The sequence below is a fragment of the Eulemur rufifrons genome, chromosome 30, assembly GCF_041146395.1.
Source record: "Eulemur rufifrons isolate Redbay chromosome 30, OSU_ERuf_1, whole genome shotgun sequence".
NCBI classification, from domain to species: domain Eukaryota; kingdom Metazoa; phylum Chordata; class Mammalia; order Primates; family Lemuridae; genus Eulemur; species Eulemur rufifrons.
In genome coordinates, this window is record NC_091012.1 from 111,763,719 (window position 1) to 111,784,247 (window position 20,529).

Sequence of the window (20,529 nt, forward strand, 5' to 3'; positions counted from 1 at the left end):
GCCCCTCTGAGCCAGAGCAGAGCCACCCACCCCTGGTTTGGGATGAGGGTATCAAGGAAGATTTCCTGGGGAGCCAGAACAAAACAGTTAAAATGATTGATTCTGGGGAAATCCAGTCTGTTCTAGGTCCTGGCCTCCCAACTTTCAATTATTATTTGGAACTGAGGTGCCTTACAATGGTTCTCAAAAGGTTTTCCATAGTGGCTAGTCTCTTGTACATTAAAATTTATTTTTAATACTTATATTTGCTATGTTTTCATTTCTGAAATTGATTATTTATATGTGATCATCCTCCTTGGGATTTCCTCAGAAGCCTGGACATGGTCTCCTATTTGGTGTATGCATGTATTTAAATGGTTATTGGGAACTGGTAGTGGTTTTTTTGGTCTCTCCTCAAAGTGGTACAGGACCAAATCAGTTTGTGAATACTACTCAGATCAGGTAATGACTTAATTTAGGAATGTTAAATCTCAACATTCCTCTACAGCCTCCTTCCCAGGCTCCTAGAAATGTGGCATTTCGTGATGGTGTTTTGAGGGACAAGATAAACCATTTTTTTCTCATGCAGTGCTTACGGAGAGAGAAAAAGACATCTCTATAACTAGCTGTAGCAGATGAGTAAGATAAAAATTAGAAACTTTCTGAGTAGCTCTATTGAGAGGATCCTTTAATTTTATACTTGAACTGTAAACATTCTGAATTCTCAGTAGAAATGTCAGGAAAAGATGAAATGCTTCTCAGTTGAAGACTTGGGTAATCTGGTGTCTTTTACATTAAAAGTCTTGAAAGTTATATTTGACAGCCTACTCACCATTATGATGACCTGAAAACAGTTATGAATATATGTGTGTAAGGGAGAACTTTTCTGTGTAAAAAGTAGAACACAATTAAAAAATAAAAATTGGCATTTATTGAAGCGCTACTTTGTCCTAGGCAATGTGGGTAGTGCGGAGAGTCTACTACAGTCTTGGTAACCTTAGACTGTAGTTGAGAAAAGAAAATGTTGATCAACAAAAAGATTTGTGTAACAGTTTAATTAGGGAGGTTGCTAGGTATTACATAATTAATTGCCATATAAACTCTACAGATCACATAGTTCAGAGCAGCGAATGATCATTTCCAGCTCTTATGGTAGAGGAAGGGTTTACAGAGGTGGCTATATAGGAGCTAGTGTGTTGGGGATGCTAGGCTCTGTACTAGGTTCTTTATACGTGTCATCTCATTTAACCCTATGAGATTGTTACAGCCCTGTGTTTATACAATTGTCAACACCTTGTACAATTATTCAGCCAACCTCTGGGTTTATACCTGTGGTAAGGGTATATAAAAAGAAATACTGTTACTTATACCCTATCCTAATAAAGACCATAGCTATTGAAGAGGAATCCAAGGCTCAGTGAAGTGTTCAGGATCACATAGCTAATTATAAGCATATGATAATTTGAATATATAATTGTCTTTAAAGCCTAGTTTTTTTTTTCTAGCTGACTTCTCATAATGCAAATGAAAGAGGTAGTGTTTGAATGACTTGTTTTTGTCTGTCCTGCCTTCGGTTTCATGGGTATTGATTGGGATTACCAATAGAGAAATTAAAATTAAGAGTTCACCTTTTGGGATAATATTCCTTCCCTTGCATGATAACACTAGAGGTTCCTTGGAAAAACAGGACCAGATAAAATACAAACTGGCTTATATAGCCCCTTCCCATGGATATCCTGATGATTCTAATGAAGAAAATCAATACTCTCCTGTTTCTGTGTGTGGAGAAAAGCCCTCAGTCAGGGGCCAGACCACAAGGTGTTAACCAGGGGAAATAGGACATGAATTGTGCCAGTTCATTCCAGGGAATAGATGTCCACTTGGTGACTGCAGAACTATTAGTAATAGATGACTGCCTTCTTTGTGACAGTGTATTTCTTACTTTATACCAGTAAATGAATAATACGTGTTCAATTAAGTAGATTTCATATATCAAACTAGAATGAAGTCTGATAAGTAAGACTGAACTAAGGTGGAAGGAAGAGGGCTTAAACATTGCCAGAGTGGAGGCAAAGCTGTCATGAGACAAGGGGTTTATATAGATCAATTACCGAAAAAGTGTTTTAATAACAGGCAACATAGTAAAAGTTGTAAAACAGAAACCATCTTATATTTGCAGATTCGGGTGCTGTGTTTACATTTGGAAAAACTAAATTTGCTGAAAATGCTCCCAGCAAATTCTGGTTTAAAAGTGATGATACACCTGCATATATTTCATGTGGAGATGAACATACTGCTATTGTTACAGGTTAGTATTACAATCCTAAACAAGGACAGTGATACTTAGAGAATCCTAAATATTATATATATGCTGTGTTTTAAACATGTTGAAGATATATAAAAAGTCTTTTTTTTATTTTTCCAGAGAATTCTTCACAAATTGATTCATCAAGAGAGTGTTTTAAATTTTAAGTTTCCCTAGTATATTTATGTATATTTTCTATACATAAAACTTTCTTGGAATAAATATATTTCAGTATGATTTTTTTAAAAAACTGTTACTGTATAATCTTATAAACTCTTTTACAACTAATAGCATCTGGTTATACATGGATAGACAAGGTAACCTGTTGCAACATAGAAAGCAATGACATTTTTTAAGACACATTTTTGTATAGTTTTTATTGCTTTGTGATGACCTCATCTTACATTATGTGAAAAATGCTTCAATTTATTATTTCTTTTTCCCTCCTACCAGGAAATAATAAACTGTACATGTTTGGCAGTAACAACTGGGGTCAGTTAGGATTAGGATCAAAGTCAGCCGTTAGCAAGCCAACGTGTGTCAAAGGTTTGGAGTCTTTTCTTCTTTATCACTTCAAATACTTAAACTACATAAAGTACTTTCATATTGATTGTATAGTTCTTTAAGGTCAAAAATAATGCAGCCTTTAGTTCTTTATTTTCTGACATTATGATATTCATAACTACTTTCATATGTTAGGTCTAAAAGTCACATTGATTTTAAACCAGGGACCACAAAGGAAGTAATAATTCTACAGTATTGCATTTAAACATCCTTTTCTGGCTTGTTTGTAAAGCTACTTAAATATTACCGATATTGTGTATACAGAGAACAAACATTATTATGTGTTAGAATTTTGAGCTCTGTCTCATTTAGTATAGTTATGGACGTCCTGGTTCTATTTAGTTGCTAGTTTTATAAAGCATACTTATCCTGCTATATGTAGTGAGTAGATGAATTGAACAAAACATTGAGACTAAGGGTTGATTAATACCTGTATAAAAGAACAATAGGACAAAATATTTGAAATCAGGACTGTTTTGGAAAGTATTGGATGTATAGTACCCTTACAAAGCTTTCTCACTGTTCTGTGGAAATCCTCCATTTGGGTATAACCTGTGAACACCAACTAAACTTGAAAGGGTGATGGAGATTCCTTAAGATCTGATAAGAGCACTATTCTTTATCTTCCTGGCCAAATTTTAAATTTCAGCTCAAAATTTCAGTGTAGCTTGTCCTATTCATGCTATTTATAGGTGTTGTTATGGGGCTTTTAAAGTCTTCCATGAGATCAATAGTATTTATTAGGCACAGTCTACTAAACACTTGGGAGTAGTCACAGTAACCATGATCTTTACTCTCAAATATCATATCTAATAAACAAGCTAACAGAATTGTCTAGGCTATGAGATCTTTGAGACTAAGGACTCTATCTTAGTCATCTTTGTAGCCCTTATGCTAAGCACTTAGGAGATGTTTTTGAAATGTTTTTTAAATATGTAGATGAATGAATGAACAACTTTAACGTAGGTGTATGCCTATGAATATTTGTATTACTTTTTTCATGGAATGCGGTGGAAGGTGAGCTTGATAATGGTGATAGCAGGTTAGGTTTATGAATCAGGTTGGTGAGGAGGCAGCATATCAGAATGCAGTGGATCTAGACCACTGACTCAGATTCTCCAGGGATGGAACTCAGCTATCTGTATTGTTTTCAAAGTTCACTGGTTATTATCATGCACGACCAGTTCTCAAAACCTCTGGTTTAATAGTTAAGAACGTCTACTTTGGAATCATACAGATCTGCTTTTAAATCTCATTTCTACCACTAAGTTACAATTTGACCTGGATTATTGATCATTTTCATTACCGTGCAATACTTTCATTGTCGTATTTTTATATTTTTAGCTCTAAAACCTCAAAAAGTGAGAACTGCTGCCTGTGGAAGGAACCATACCCTAATTTCAACAGGTATGGTGTTCAGCCTATGATTTCCTGCCCAATTTTGAGAACTGAGGTCTCACTCCAGTAACATGTAGCTTTGTAACACTAATAGAAATTGTACCTTGGCAACAGTAAGATTATGGTTTTTAAAAATGTAATTTGTTAGTACACTCTTTGCCTTTGCAGATATGCAGGTAAATGTTAAATGGTTGGAGAAAAAGCTGCTTTTCTTGGATTATGTCAAGGGACAGCATCTCCTTACCTGTGTGCACACCTCAAGGGCTGGTGGTTTCTGTTCTTGCTCTTCCATTTTCCTAAGTGAGGGTGAATGGAAGCCATCCAAAAGGCTATTGATATTAGTGAGCACAATTCCAATCAAAATCTAAACAGGCTGTGAGTGTGTGTGTGCGTGCATGCATGTGCATGCACGTGCATGAGTGCATTTGTAGAAATTGACAAAGTACTTCTAAAATGTATGTGGAAAAGCAAAGGACATAAAATAGCCAAAACAATTTTGAAAAAGAACAAAATTAGGGACTGTCACTACCTGTTTTCAAGTCCTACTGTAAATCTACCATAATTGAGACAGTGTTATTGGCAAAAAGATAGACAAAGATTAATGGAACAGAATAGAGTCCAGAAGTAGACCCATGTGTACATGATCAACCTCCTCTCACCTCTTCATAATTTTCCCTTTCTGAAATATCTTTTGTCGTTCTCTTACCTTTTCATATTCTTATCTTTGAGACCCCATATACGTTGTATGTCTTCCATGGAACATTTTATGACTTTTCAACTTTACTCATTTAGTTTTCTGAATTATTTTAGCATTTCACCAACTCTGGTTTGTTCCATATGTGTTAAATTAGCTAGTCTTGTTTCCTCAATTAGGTATCATTTTTTCTATTTAAAAAATCTAATTTTAAATTTTCCTTGATTCAGACTGATTTTTCCCTCATTCCTCCCTTATAATTTAGCAAGGCTTTAACTTCATGTGTATTTGTATGATATATATAACTAATTTGATATGTGTCTGTTAAGAATTTTCATTGATTTAGAGCTTACTAGATATGTTTATAATCTAGGCATGATGTACTTTTTATTTAAGAGAATAATTAGCATTTATATATGCTTTACAATTAGCCAAATGTTATTCTAAGAATTTTACAAATGTCAGCTAATTTAATCTTCATGAAGTAGCTACTATTATCCCCACTTTATAGATGAGTAAAATGAGGCACAGAAAGGTTAAGTACAGCTTGCTCAATGTCCCACAGTTGGTAAGTGGCAAGCCAGAATTTGCATCCAGGCAGTCTGGCTCTGGAGTCTTTCTTCCTAACCATAGTGCTATACCCTGCTCCTATTTAGATAGAAAGTTAAAATAATTATACAACATAGAATTAGCATGTTGCTAATATATTATTCTTCTTGGATTTGTCTCATTTTATTTATTTGTACTGTTGTATATCTTAGCTTTAAAGGGTACAGAAGTTAAAATTATTGAACCACATCTCTTAAAATAGTTTGATTTGTATTTTAAACTAATTTGGAATTACTTTTGTCATTTTTACTCTGAATTAATAAAGTGCTATATTAGTAAGAAAATACATTCCATAGATTCTGTGCATTTCAATTGCTGGTTAAACTCTAGAATGATTTATAAAATCTCACAAAAATGTAAGACCTTGGTTGTTTTGCTTTATTTTTGACAATGAAATGAAGTTGTTCACCAATTAATAGGATAATGATAGCTTTCAATTTTCTTCACTGTTAATAGAGGAAATAGCTGGTATACACTGACCTGTCTCATAAAGAAGGTGACTATACTGTATTGATATTTTCTTTTCTGTGTGCAGAAGGGGGCATTGTATATGCAGCTGGAGGAAATAATGAGGGGCAATTGGGACTTGGTGACACAGACGAAAGAGACACTTTTCATCTGATTAGCTTTTTTACGCCCCAGCATAAGATTAAACAGCTCTCTGCTGGATCTAATACTTCAGCTGCACTAACTGGTAAGACTTGTTTCCATTTCAACCTGGGACACATCCGTTTCCTTTAGACCAGGATGTACTAACTCAGTAAACTCAGGACAGCATTGCTGTTTAGTTTTCTTTTATTGACTATGTGCTTTAAGAAGACATTTAAAATATAACTTTAAATCTTGACATAATATTGCAATTTCATGCTTATTTAGAGTTAGGTATAAATGTACATTTAGAAAGTAATTGGTAAATAAATTCTAAGCTGTGCTGTCCATCTATTCCTTTAGATATTCTTATGTTTTATCTTCATCGTGTGCTCTAAAAGTTATACTTGGAGCTTTTTGAAGTTGCTATTAGAAACATCCATAGAAATATGTTGCAGCATATGTTGTTAAAAAATGGTTTGTAACCATCATTGCATCTCTTTGCCCTCCCTATCAAAAACCCATGTGGGAAATTTCTTAAAAATTTGGAGCCAAGATCAGCTTGAAGCAGACCAAGAGCACTGAAGCTACTGGTCACCACTTTGTTCCAAGAAGGAGACTGTAACCTCCAGCGTTGCTCTGTCAGGAAAGTCAGAGTTGTATCTGAAGCTCTGTTCCTTAAGTTTTGTCAACCATATAGTTAGCATTTTGACATCCTTCTTTCAGTTCTTATTTTTCAATTGTCATTTTATTGACCTTATTATTAAACCATTTCAAAGATTAAAATTGTTTAAATTAATTAAAATATATAAGTAAATAAGTCTTGATGATTCCTTTCTAAAATATTTTCCCTATATTAACTTTTTCTGACCTCAAAACCCTTATCAGAAATGACATAAGTTAACCTATTTTTGAGATGCTATACATGCTATTATATCCTCATTCTCTGAAGGTAGATTCTGTTTTTTCAGGTGTAAGTTATAAGAAAAAGAAGTTAGAGAAATACATTTCTTTTCTCTTTTTCTTTTTTTAAAACATCATTCCCAAGATGCTCTCAAGAGGAAGGTCTTCCAGTCCCTTTTGACCTGGAGATGTCTTGTGTGACCCCTGTTGTCTCTCAGTTCAGTTGCACGTAGACTGCTTGGAAGAAGACGACTATTTCTGTTTAGAAACATTGGAATGAACAAATGTAATCACAGGAAAGGGCATTCTGTCTTTGCTATTGAGATAAAAATATGGATATGACTAACGTGATTTATAGTCAAGCTATTCTCTGTTCTTTATCATCATAGAAGCATTTCACAATAGAAATTGAACTCCTAAGTAGCTACCTGGTGTAAATGTCTTAATAGTGCTTTTGTGTCAAGACACATAATTTTTCTAAATTAAAAAAGAAACAAACGTATGGTGTGTTGGAAGCTAAAATACCTTGAGAGCCCTGCTACCTTTTAAAACCTTTTCTCCCCCTTGTGTTTTCTTTATAGAGGATGGACAACTTTTTATGTGGGGTGACAATTCTGAAGGGCAAATTGGTTTAAAAGATATACCTAATATATGTGTCCCTCATCAAGTGACCATTGGGAAACCTATCTCCTGGATCTCGTGTGGATATTACCATTCAGCTTTTGTAACAAGTAACACAACGTTTTGGATTTATCTTGTTATCTTCCATTTCTATTTTATTACTAAATTAATAATAAAATGATATAACATTCTACAGTTATATAGAACTAATGCCATGGTTGTTCATGTAATGAAATGGTTTTGGCCTGTTTTAGGTCATAGTATTTCTCCATTTCTATAATGAGAGTTTGTAATTTCAAACTCTCTCTGACATGTTAACTTTTTAAGTGAATGTTAGATCTAATAGAAAAACAAAATTGATATGTTAGAAATTCTTCTAAATTTTGGTTCTCAAACTTCTTAGACCCTTTTGGCATTAAAAATAAGACCTAGGGGACATTTTCCTTTGGACCCACTTGCCTCTATACTTTGACCTGCTATATTCTTGTTTTCCTGATAGTTTCTTTTATTGTTTCAAGAAATGAGTCATAGGCTTTTGTTTTGGGAGCCAGGATGAAAACTAGATGAAAAAGGAAGAGAGCTCAGTATGGTCTGATTGCCTTTGGTGGGATTTTTCTCACCACATCCAATTTCTCCCTTTCCTGGACCCAGTGGTAACCTTTTCTACTTTAGTTAAAATATCTGAAATACTGGACTCTGTTGTAGTCTATATCTATGCCAGTAATAATAGGAGAAGTATGATTATGGCTTTCCATCTAATTGATTTTTTAACAGTAAAAACACCTAGAGGAAATAGTTTCATGGACCCTCTTAGACATCTCTCTAAATGTTCATTTTATACATTTACTCTTCGTTTCAGGCACCAGAGATTCAGGGTTAGTAGGTGCCAATTGACTCATCCCAGTGTCCCCCAGAGTTACCAATGAATTGGTAGCAGCATGATACCAAGAAGAGCAAACCCAACTTTGTTGGAATTCTTCACCACTGTATCCCTGGTGTCTTGAACAAACTGCTAATCAATAAATATTTTTGAATTAGTGAGCCAGTGAATGAATGATTAAGTGATTGCATTCCTTGGGCTAATACCAGCTACCAACTTATTAGCAACTTTATGGCTCCTGGAGTTAGTCTGTACTCCTGGTATAGTCTGTACTCACTTTGTTAATGAAACAAACAAACAAACAAAACACAAGAAAAAAACACAAATAGAAAAATAAAGAAACCAAACAAAAGCCCTGCAAAAGTGTTGTTTTATAGTTGGGATATAAGAAAACTGCCAGAATCAATTTTATTAATTAAATCTGCTTTAGCCATTAGAGGAACAAGTGGAATTGTTCATCTTAAACCATAGGTTGTTACATTGAGCTTTTTTGTTTTTATGCTTTTTAAAAAAAAGCAGCTTTATTGAGATGTAATTCACATGCTCTACAATTCTTCCATTTAAAATTGGATTTTTTAAAAATATGTTAACAGGTTTGTTCATATAGTGAACTTTTATACTAAACATTTTGCTGGGATTCATTTACATCAGATATGTACTGCCAGTAATTTTCACATTAGCCATTACTTTATGACTAATCATTTAAAGCAACTTTTTATACATTTTAGAAATAACTCAAGCTTAACGGGTTTTACTTAATATATATTTCATGACAGAAATGTTATGTAGAAAAGGACTGTTACATTTTTCTCTTTGTATGTCAACTTTGGAGACCAAAAAAGAACAGTTTAATTCCTGATAAAAATGCAGAACATATTACTGAGATAGTCATGTTTAAGACTTCATACAGATTTTTTAACCTACTAGTATGTTTGAATGCTCATGTTCATGTTGTCAATTCAAGTTCATGTTATAAATTGTATATAATATTTATTGTATAAATTATATACCATATTTATTTATAATAAATTTAATAGAGAAGCAAATCAGTAGTGTTACTATGGACAAGGCATTAAGTGCTGCTTGATAAGAGACTCTGTCTGGAGGAAGTGCCATGTTAATGGGTAAAATCTGCTATCTTAAGAGTTACTCAAGTTATTTACTTCACACCTAAGTGAGTTTTCTAAAAACAAGTTTCATAAAAAGCAATAATTCATTTGTTTATTCAACAAGTATTCATTTAGTGCTTGTTCTAGACATTCTGCTAGGTTTTGGGGATACCATAGTGAGGAAGACAAAATCTGTATCCTTATGGGAGCTTAATATCTAGTCATTTTGCTTTATTAAAAGTGTGTAGAAGATACAAGATAGTCTTTACTATGTTTTGTGAAAGCTAAAATGATTTTCTAGTTGTTTATTAGTAATGATAGTCATGAATTCTTCATGAAGTTTATTGAATTAAAATAATCAAGGGGAAAAGAAAATCTTAACTTTATTTTCTTACCACACAGTAAAAATATCTTAAGAAAGGAAAAATTTATTAAGTTGTCATTGTTGAAATTTTTTATTGAATGTAAGAACATCAACCAAAAAGACCAGTATTTTGTTCATATTTATGTCATCATTGATCACTATACTTCTCCTTCAATAGCCGATGGTGAACTGTACACATTTGGAGAACCTGAATGTGGGAAATTAGGTCTTCCCAGGGAGCTGCTGACCAATCACAGAACACCCCAACTGGTGTCTGGAATTCCCGAGAAGGTGATCCAAGTAGCTTGTGGTGGAGGGCACACTGTGGTTCTCACAGGTATGCGTGGAGCCTGCTGGTCTGTCCCCTACTTTCTGTGGTAGCTAATGAATTTTTTTTTAATGTGGTAAGAACACTTAATATGAGATCCACCCTCTTAATGGATTTTTAAGTGTGTAATACAGTATTGTTATATATAAGCACAACCTTGTACAGTAGATCTCTAAAACTTACCTTGTATAACTGAAACTCTATGCCCATTGTACCTCAACTCCCTTTCCCCCTCTCCTCCCAGTCCCTGACACCCACTATTCTATTCTTAGCTTTTGTAAGTTTGATTCTTTTAGATACTTCATGTAAGTTGGCCTTTAAAGATCCCTACCTTTTATTCCTATAGTTTATACACATTTCTGGTCTATGAAAGAATTTTTTTAGGTAGAAAAAAATGAATCTCTTTGAATTGTTTCTGCTAATGTATTTGACATTTTCATGACCTTAACACATTTAATGGCAGCATGTTACATTGTTTTTAGCTCATTATCAAGAAAAAACTGTTTTTCTCATATATGTGTATTCCATATATATCTAAAGTTGACACTTTTCCTGAAATACCATTTTTGGAGAAGCTCCCTGTTCATGCTGTTTTCTACATGTCCTTGATAATTCTTTTCTTTGTGATATTCACAATGTATAATTTGGGAATTTCTTTATGATTTTATATTCTGTTATAATAATTCATTAAAAAGTGGGAAGGTTATAAATTACAGATAATAAAATAAAGAACCTTAATAATAATGTCACTTTTGTCTTACAAATTTAATATTTGGTATGACATGTCCTTTCTCAGGATTCTAATCACTATATTGAAATATACTCGCTACTTGCTAATATGCTTACTTAATTGATGCTTCCAAATTTGTTCAGCATTAGATTTATTTTAGAAGAGTAGTATAGAGGTAATGCAGTTAGGTAGTGAATTATTATGATGATATTTTTTGCTCAAAAAGAAATTAACAGTTTCTGAAGTCACCACTTAATCTTTAATAACCCAAAGTTAGAAGTGTTCTAGATGAGATTTGAAGCCAGACATATTGTATGATTCCATTTTTATGAAATTCAAGGAAAAACAAATTGAATTCATAGTGTCAGAAAGCAGAACATTAGTTGCCTGGGACATGAGGATGGAGTGAGGATTGACTTGAAAGGGGCATAGGGGACTGTTTGGGGTGATGAAAATGTTCTATATTTTGATTGTGGTGTTGAATACATGGATGTATGCATTTGCCAAAACTCATTGAACTGAAAAAAAAAGATTCAGTGATATCCAGTTCTCAGATGATATGCTTAATGTTATAAGGTGAGTGAATAATATTTTATCTTTAGATTTTCCTTTCTGATATGGCTTTTCCTTGACTTCCTGTTCTAGTCCCAGTCATGCTTATTAAGCTTTGGTTTCCCAGAATTACAGTTTCCAGATGGAATCTTTTCCAAGTTAGAAATAATTTTTTTCATAACTTCCACTCTAAATTTAAAAATCATTCTGAGGTTTAGGATTTTTCTGAATTCCTGCTGATGAAAAATGGATTTTCATATAATTTCATATAAAAAGATTTATTCTAGAAATTAAACTTTGAAATTAATCCTCATACATTATCTGAAAATTCATTCTATAGGCAAAAATGCAACTTATTCTTTATGTGTTATGCATTTTCTCTAGTATATATAAAGATCATAGAAATAATTTATTCAAGGTTACCCTGAAGGACACATGTGTTGAGAATATAATAATAATAAGTCATTCAACCATACATTATAAAATATTTTCATGTAAAGTGAACAAGAAGATAATCCATGATACTTTTAATTATACTTAAAAAATGTACATAAATGTGATTTTTTTGCAGTATTAATGACATTTAGCTTTCTGTGGACTTTGTTTTGAGGTTCAAAATCCAGTTTTTAGAAATTGATAGCTCTCTCCAGAGTTTTGCAGACATTGGGATATCACACACCAGTAAAGTTTGTTTTTTTTTAAAAAAAATTATGTGATGCATCTATTTGACAGACCTGGAGCAGTTGCCGTCTGCTGCTAAGGTTTCTACCACAGGCTGGTCTGAAGGTAGTGAGTTATCTCACTTGATTGTTCACAGTCAGTTACAGATTGAACTCCTTGTTCTACTACTTTCCCCCCTCCTCACTACTGCACTTGACTAGTCTTAAAAAAAATAAAAAATAAATAAAAAAAAGAAAAAAGGTTTCTACCACAGATGCAAGAAAAGAGTATCCTTGTATTTCCTGTCTGTCTGATTGTGACAGCCAAGATTGAATGGGGGAATACAGGAGAAAAACTTGGTAATACAGGGAAAAACAGAGAGAGATAATTTTTGTAATTCATAAGTAACCTTGTAAACAGTGAAGAGCTTGTTTTACTCCAAAGAAGAATCTAAAATTTGAGTTAAAAAAATTATGAGAACGAACAGATGGTTGCCAACTTCTGATTTGCATTTGCCTAAATACGGACATTGAAAAAATGACTGTTTTCACTATCATATCATAAAATAAGGGAAATTTTCAAAGCAAAAATAAAAAGCTCTTAATTATATAGTAAAGGATACCTCCTTAAATAGTATAACTTCATCTGTATGGAAAATTGACTACTTTGCCTATTTTTCACACTTCTCCATGAAACTGTGAGAGCTTTAGTATGAGCTATCCCTGATGTATTCTGGAACACAGTGTAGATAGAAATATTAAATATTTAGTCCTAGCTGATGAAGAAATGGGCCTGAAGAGTGTATTGATCATCAGTTTGACTAAATGCTAAATTGGATTACTAAGAGAGTTATGGAGCACTTTGCAAGGCCTTAAGGATAGAATAGCTAATCTTCTGTTCTAGATCATTCCCTTCACTAAAGGAAAGGACTTGAATTAGATGATTCTGTGGAGGACCTCCCCACCTTTGTTTTTCTGTGTGTCTATAACTCTGATCTTTAAATCTGTTTGGGTATCTTTCATTAAACTATTTTAAAGTTAATTTAAATTAGTTAATTGCTAATAAACTTATTTAAGACATAATATTTGCACATGAGCATGATAGATTAGAAAATACAACTGATTGTAGTGATGGTGTGATTGTAGTTTCTCCTTAGGATTTGGGAAACAGTGGACTTCTGTGGAGAAAGTGTGAGACTGCCTCACTAAGTGAGGCAGAGTGATAGATGTAATATTGTATGCCATCTGTAGCAGTTACCAAAGACAAGAAAGACTGGTTATAAGATGAGGTCCACAGCGAAGTCTGGGTCCCAAGGCAAATGAAAATTTATCTTAAGTTCTCCATATTATGTTTGGACAAACCTAAGATCTCTACAGGGCACTAAGTTATTAGTCCTGAAGTCAAATATATTTTGTGAAATTACAGTCATATTGATCTGAAGCCAACTAATCAAATCTGTTTTCCTAACGTAGTATTATCTACTAACAGTAAATTAAATGTCACAAAGGTGATGTGGCCAAAAATTATATTAGTTGTTATAAGTAATATCCTTAGATAAAAGAGTCTTAGGTCATTTTTAACAGGATAATGAACAAAACTTTTGTAACATGATTCAGGCTGCCTAAACGACCTCATTTCACAAGCTAATTAATATCGGACAGTCTAAGAAATTTAGAGTTATTTTTGGTCAGCTAGAGAAAGATAATTGTTTTAGTTTACCCAATATTCTATTAAGCTGACAATTTAGAATTGGCAATATGCCATGTGATTATTAATTAAACTAAGAAACGGTATTTTCATATTAAAATAAGGATCTGTTTTTTTCATTGCTTCAACATGGCTTCATATCCTTGATACAGCATATTTTCTTTAAGGAGTTATATCTATATGTCTCATTTATGAAGCAAACATTCTTATTAGACAGAAAAAATATAAAACTACATGACAATAAGCAGTTATGTGTTCATCAGTAGCCCCCATTGTCAGAATAAGATGAGTTGATAATTAATTACTTTTTAGGAAAATGTTCTTTACAATTTAATGTCTTATTATGTTTTCAAATCTGCCTGAATATTTTCTCAATTAATTCTGACAGCAACTCTATTAGACAGGGATTATATCATCAGAGAATCTAAGTAACTTGCCTACTTGCTACGGCTAGTAATAATTAAGGTTTCGGTTTCAGAGTGAATATTAAGCTCTTGCTCTCCCTCTTATAGTACGAGAGAGTCAACGTACTGAACTTAGGAGAAGTGACTAATGTAATCAACACTGTGCTTCCCAATGTAGCGGCTGGGGAGATTGTGTGTCTAAAAAGACCCTTTCGATACTACTCATGTATCCTATTTTTATACTTCTCCATTTCCAGAAAATATATGAGCTAATATTTACTGAGTTATTAGAGGTACTTTGGCATTACTTCCAAAATATCAGTACAGAGGAAATATTTTCCCCCTCCTTTTATTATTATTGCATTTCCTGGTAAAGGAGCTTCAGTTGTGAATAAATCTAGCATATCTACTGTATGTTTTCATTCTCAAGACAATTCTCTGAAGTTGTGTTTTATTAAATAGATTATTAAACTACTTTTAAAAATAAGTTTTTCTGTAGGAAAAACTTTTTTTTATTTGAGGAAGTGAAAGGAATTAGCTTAATGACAATTGATGCTTTTTGAACTGAGGTGGTAATTATAGGGACATTTCAGGTAGTTCCCCAACTTATGTGTCTTAATATCATACCTGTTGCTTATTTACAGCAATTCCCTTTATGGTTATGTATAAAAGAGAAAAACAGACCCATGCCATAATTTTTACAGTTATATACCTTTTCATTTGTCTCCTCCTTTATCACTGAAAAATTTATACTTTAGTATTAAGTATTTTTATATGGGTATTTTTTCAGAGTTACTTAACCGTCATTATGAAAGGTTGAATATCACAATTTTTCTAGATATGATGGTGACAGTGTCTGCTTCTATGCAATCCTTTTCTTCTGTTTGCCCCTTTCCTTTCAGAGAAAGCTGTGTACACCTTTGGACTGGGACAGTTTGGTCAGCTGGGTCTTGGCACTTTTCTTTTTGAAACTTTGGAACCCAAAGTCATTGAGCATGAGAATATTAAAAATCAAAAAATAAGTTATATTTCTTGTGGAGAAAATCATACAGCTTTGATAACAGGTATGGATTAGAATTTCTATTATATATTTATAGAATTGGGTATATTTTATTATAAAATAAATAATATATGATATGAATATATCTAACTTAAGTGAAGGAATTAATTACTCAGAAAATGGAATTCCTTGTTTAATATCCGAAAGTATAAAGTTGTGAACTCCTTTTTATTATCTTAATTTAAAATAAATGTAAATGATCCAAAGATTTAGAACCTCAAAATAGGCCAGTGATGTCATAAATAAGACCGTCATATTATACTTTGGTAGAAAGCTGGAATATTTTTGAAACTGTATCAGTTTGAAGGCTCTGAACTCTGCGCAAGCCAGAGGGAAAAATCCCACAAGAAAGGATTTCTTTTAAAACATTCTTCCTGTTCAATCTGACAGAGCATTCAGGCTGAGTAAATTCTTATGTTTTTGCCACCAGGAGGTGTTTTCAGGAATGACTCCTTCCTTCTAATTCCATGGTAATAAACAGAAGGGTACTTCAAAGATCTTCTTCTACTCTGATTTCTCCCTTATCCAGATTCCTTTGGGCCTACTTCTCAGCCTCAGAAATTAGGTGCTGCTAATAATGTAGGACGCAATAAAGATTCTCCCGTAAAATAATTCAGTTACTTATATGTATTGATATAGTCCACAATTTTAAATGCTTTGTAACAAAAGGACCTGTAATTTCACTATTTCTAGCTAAAGATAAAGTAAAGCATCAAAAAATCAGAAATCTAGTATATTGAAATAATCCAGGTACTGGTATTTGTACTTTTTTTCCTTCTTTCTAAAAAAGCTACTGCTGTGATGGAGCTTCATCTAGTGGCATCTGGTTAGGGAAACTAGGAATTAGCAAATGTATTACTGTTCGATCTTTCCCAAAGGACCTTTCAGAGAGGACAACCTGCCTGTTAGCAAGTATTGATGTTTTTGTTAATGTAGCATGAACTAGCATTACACAGAATGTAAAGAAGCATTATTCATTCATCGTCCTGTAAGAATTATTGATATATAGTCCTTATTGTGGAGTCTTAATCTCAGTTTCTCTGTCCTTACTATCATTTTTTATCAGCTTTAAATTTCTATTGATGTTAAATACACACTGCTTTTATGTATCATCTAATATACAATTAGATTATTTAATTAAATTTTTATAATACCTTTCCTCCTGATGAAAAGAGTTATAGCACAAATAATTGAACATTAACTTTGTTTGCCTTTTTGCTCATCAGTCCTCCCCAGGGGCCAAATGTTACAGATTTTTTTTCCTCTAGGACTAATGAGTATATAGTGAGTTATCTGTAAGTTCTTGCCAATTCCATGTTATGGCCAGTGGATCATATTTTAAAAAGCTCTCTGAAGTTGAAAGTACAATCAGGCAACTTGGGTCTGAGTTTATTTTTTCAGGCAAAAGACAATCAAATTAAAAAGGCAAGTCTTAAAAAGCATTTTGGATGAAGAAATCAAGACCAAAAAGGAGGAGGAAGAAAGGATAAAGGCAATAAGGAGTTTTTATAAAAGAAATAAATATGTAATAGTGAAATTACAACTCTAAAGAGTAAATACTGGTTATAACTTATTCATGGGGAATATTTTTTAAATTAATTTTTGAACTTGACACCTTACTGAACTATGTTATTATTTTAAATCATTTTTATTCAATTTTCTTGGATTTGCTTCATATGCAGCCACTTTGCCATCTTAAACCAGAAGTCCCCAAATGTTATCCAGTCATTTCCCAGTTTCAAACCATTCGTTTAGTTTCTTACTACCATTAAAATAGAATTTAAAATTCTTAATCTGAACTAATAGGACCCTCTGTGGTATGGTTTCTTCTTACCACCTTAGACTCATCTCATACCACTCTCTTCTTTGTGCTTCAGGGAATTGGTTGCCTTTCAGCTTCTTGCCTGAGTCATGTTTCCTCTGATTCAGAGCCATTCTATGTACTGCTGGCTCTGTCTGGAAGATTCTTTGCTCCCTTCTTCTTGCAGCTAAACCCAATTCATCTTTTAGGTTTTACTTTGAAAGCCTTCGCTAATCCCCAGACTGGAGGGAAATCCCTCTCCTCTGCACCATATTAACACTCTTTACTTCTGCTTTCCTCTCACCCCACTTGAGATGCAGGGTATGAAGGAAGGGCTTTAGGAAAGAAGCAAAGGTTCAGAATAGCTGCTATGGCAGTGGGCAAAAGGATTAACTGGAGAGAAGCAACAAGATTTCTCATCATCATCATCATGAGCCTGATATTGGTATAGGAACGAGTTAGCATGGTTGGCTTATGGCATTTCTATCAGGAACATTCCACAGCCCAAGAGCCAAATTAGTGAGAGACAGCTGGATTGATCTAAGCCAGTGGTTCTCGACTAGTGACGATTTTGGGTGTCTGCCTGCTCCCCCGCAAGACACACGACGATGTCTGGAGACATTTTTGATTGTCACATCTGCAGAGGGGGGTTTTTCTACTGGCATTTAGTGGGTAGAGGCCAGAGATACTGCTAAACATCCTGCAATGCACAGGACAGACCCATACAACCAAAAATTATCTGGCCCCAAATATCAATAGTGCCAAGGTTGAAAAACTCTGATCTGTCAAGGCGATCAGGAAAAAAAGAAAACAGATTGTATTGGGTTGTAGAGGGTCAGAGTACAAACATCTCTTTCCCCTTGAGAATATGGTGTGTATCACAAAATCTTATGCTATATTGCTGCTGCTCCACACAGTGCCGTGCACAACAGGGCTTTGACTTCACAAACCACCAAGCTTTAGTGATTTACTGTCAGAATATCTGTTGCCTGATGAGCAGGACCACAGAGACCGTACAAAGTGTGGAAAGATCAATGGATCAGAGTAAATTTAATACAGAATTTGAGGGGGAAATTATAACTGCAGTGTATTAAATAAGTTAATATATTGGTCTGCATACAAATAGATCCTTACAAGTAACACTTTTATAATTCTCTTCATTTTTTTTTTTGCATTTTAGATGTAGGCCTTATGTATACTTTTGGAGATGGTCGACATGGAAAATTAGGACTTGGACTGGAGAATTTTACTAATCAGTTCGTTCCCACTTTGTGCTCTAATTTTTTGAGGTTTATGGTTCAGTTGGTAAGGGCATCATATTTCCCTGTTTACATTTTCGTATTCTTTTATTTGAGAATTTCAGTATTTCTTAGAAAATAAGTACTTTCAGGTTTGAAAGAATATCGTGGATATATTTAATAAATATACTAGTTTCCTCAAAGCTAAATATCAGACATTATGCCACCCTGAAAATCTGTCCCTTTCCTAATTTTCCTCCTTTAGCATCTTCCTTTTTGCCCAAATCTCTTCTGCATCATTCTCATAAGTCTCTTGAAAGCTGAGACTGTGCTGTGCCTGTAAACTTTGTATCTTGTGTAGCACCCTGCCCAATGAGTACTTTGCTCACAGTAGTCTTCAATAAATATTTGCTGAATGAAATGTTAATGGAGACTCTCAAATCTGCACAAGAGAAATTCTGATGATAAATGAAGAGTTTTGAGATACCGTTTTTGGCTAAATTTTATTAGGATAAAAATACATTGTTTCAGTGTCACATCACCATAAGGCATTGTATCTCTATTATTTCTAATACTTTTGCCAGTTAAGAACTATAGACTTTTGAAAATTTTGTTTTCTTGGTGATGATAATATCACTTGAAATTTGTTCTCGTAAGACTCAGGATCTCATACTATGGAACATTTCCATTTATTGATTTGACAGCCGTTTAATGAAATCCTTCTGTGTGTAAGATACTGTACTATATATTAGGGATACAAAGTACTGGATACAGTGATGAACAAAATGACCAAGTCCTCATTTATTGAGCTTAGAGTCTTATGGGGATGATAATTTTTAAAAATGATATACAAAAACATATATAAATTTTAAATTTGAAAATATGAAGGAAAGGTTCAGAGTATGCTATTTTTACACTACCATGTAGAACACTATAAAAAGGCTAGAATCTGTGTATTGAAAATACTGTGCTATGTTTTTATAGAATTTTCTTGAAAATCATTTATTTTTCAAAATTCTTTGAATGTTGATTTCATGTTTTATTGTTCCATCATCATGCATGCTTACATTATTCTCTAAAGGACATTTAAGTGTTAAACTTAGAAAGTGCTCACATAAAGAAGGAGGCTTAGAAGCCTGATTATCCCGAGAGACTAATTTATTCTTAGGTCATATTTTTTTCTCAGTAGAATTTCTCTGAGTAATTTTTTCAAGTTTTTAATGTTGCTCCCAGGTTAAAACATAATATTTTCTAACTTCTAAGGAGAAGTGTAATGTGCCAAGTACTTTTTTCTCTATATTATATTAAATTGAAAGTAAAATGGTGGATTCAACTTGTTATAATTTTCAATCATAGTGTTTAAAGAATATGTATTATAATTAATACACTATGTATTATAATACATATGTGTATATAATAGTGTGTGTATGTGTGTATAGAGAGAGCAAGTCAGTCAGGGAAGTCTGGCACTAAGTAAATGTCTTATAGCTGATAACAGTTGAAAACTCATTTGTGTTTGAAGCCAGTGTTGATTAATTTTCTGTGGATTTATGCTGCAGGTTGCTTGTGGTGGATGTCACATGCTAGTCTTTGCTATTCCTCGACTTGGTGTGGCCGAAGGAATCGAATTAAATGAAGCAAATGCTTCTTCTTTATCTATAGCAACTTTTCTGCCTACTTGCAATCTGACCTCAGGAAACACACCGGGTAGAACTGTATCAGCACGTGTACGGCGACGAGAGAGGGTACAATCATGGCCTATACTATGTATTAATAATACTGTTATCTCACACTGCCAAGAAAACTTGAAGAAAAAAATCCATTTTCTTTTTCAATCAAAGAAGGGTCTTCTCAGATAAATTTGCTAAATAAGATTATTAGAGTTGAAGGCTTACAAACTCTTAAAGTGAATTCAGAGTTAAGCTATTAAAGACAAATTACAAAATTTAAATTCTCATGGATAACCGTTGCATATAGACAGTGGTACTATACAAATCATTCCTATTTTATTACCTCAGATTGAATGCTAAATTGT

At 33.4% G+C, this 20,529-nt stretch overlaps 1 protein-coding gene across 1 annotated transcript in view; it reads left to right on the forward strand.

Moving 5' to 3' along the window:
- Nucleotides 1-20,529, forward strand: part of LOC138378086 (X-linked retinitis pigmentosa GTPase regulator-like) — a 48,375-nt gene that overhangs the window by 1,230 nt on the left and 26,616 nt on the right. The window contains exons 2-10 of the mRNA XM_069463369.1: nt 2,159-2,287; nt 2,738-2,830; nt 4,193-4,255; nt 6,085-6,243; nt 7,622-7,771; nt 10,193-10,351; nt 15,298-15,459; nt 18,437-18,561; nt 20,054-20,239. Coding sequence (XP_069319470.1) covers nt 2,159-2,287; nt 2,738-2,830; nt 4,193-4,255; nt 6,085-6,243; nt 7,622-7,771; nt 10,193-10,351; nt 15,298-15,459; nt 18,437-18,561; nt 20,054-20,239 — 1,226 coding nt within the window. The remainder of the gene's footprint in view (nt 1-2,158; nt 2,288-2,737; nt 2,831-4,192; nt 4,256-6,084; nt 6,244-7,621; nt 7,772-10,192; nt 10,352-15,297; nt 15,460-18,436; nt 18,562-20,053; nt 20,240-20,529) is intronic.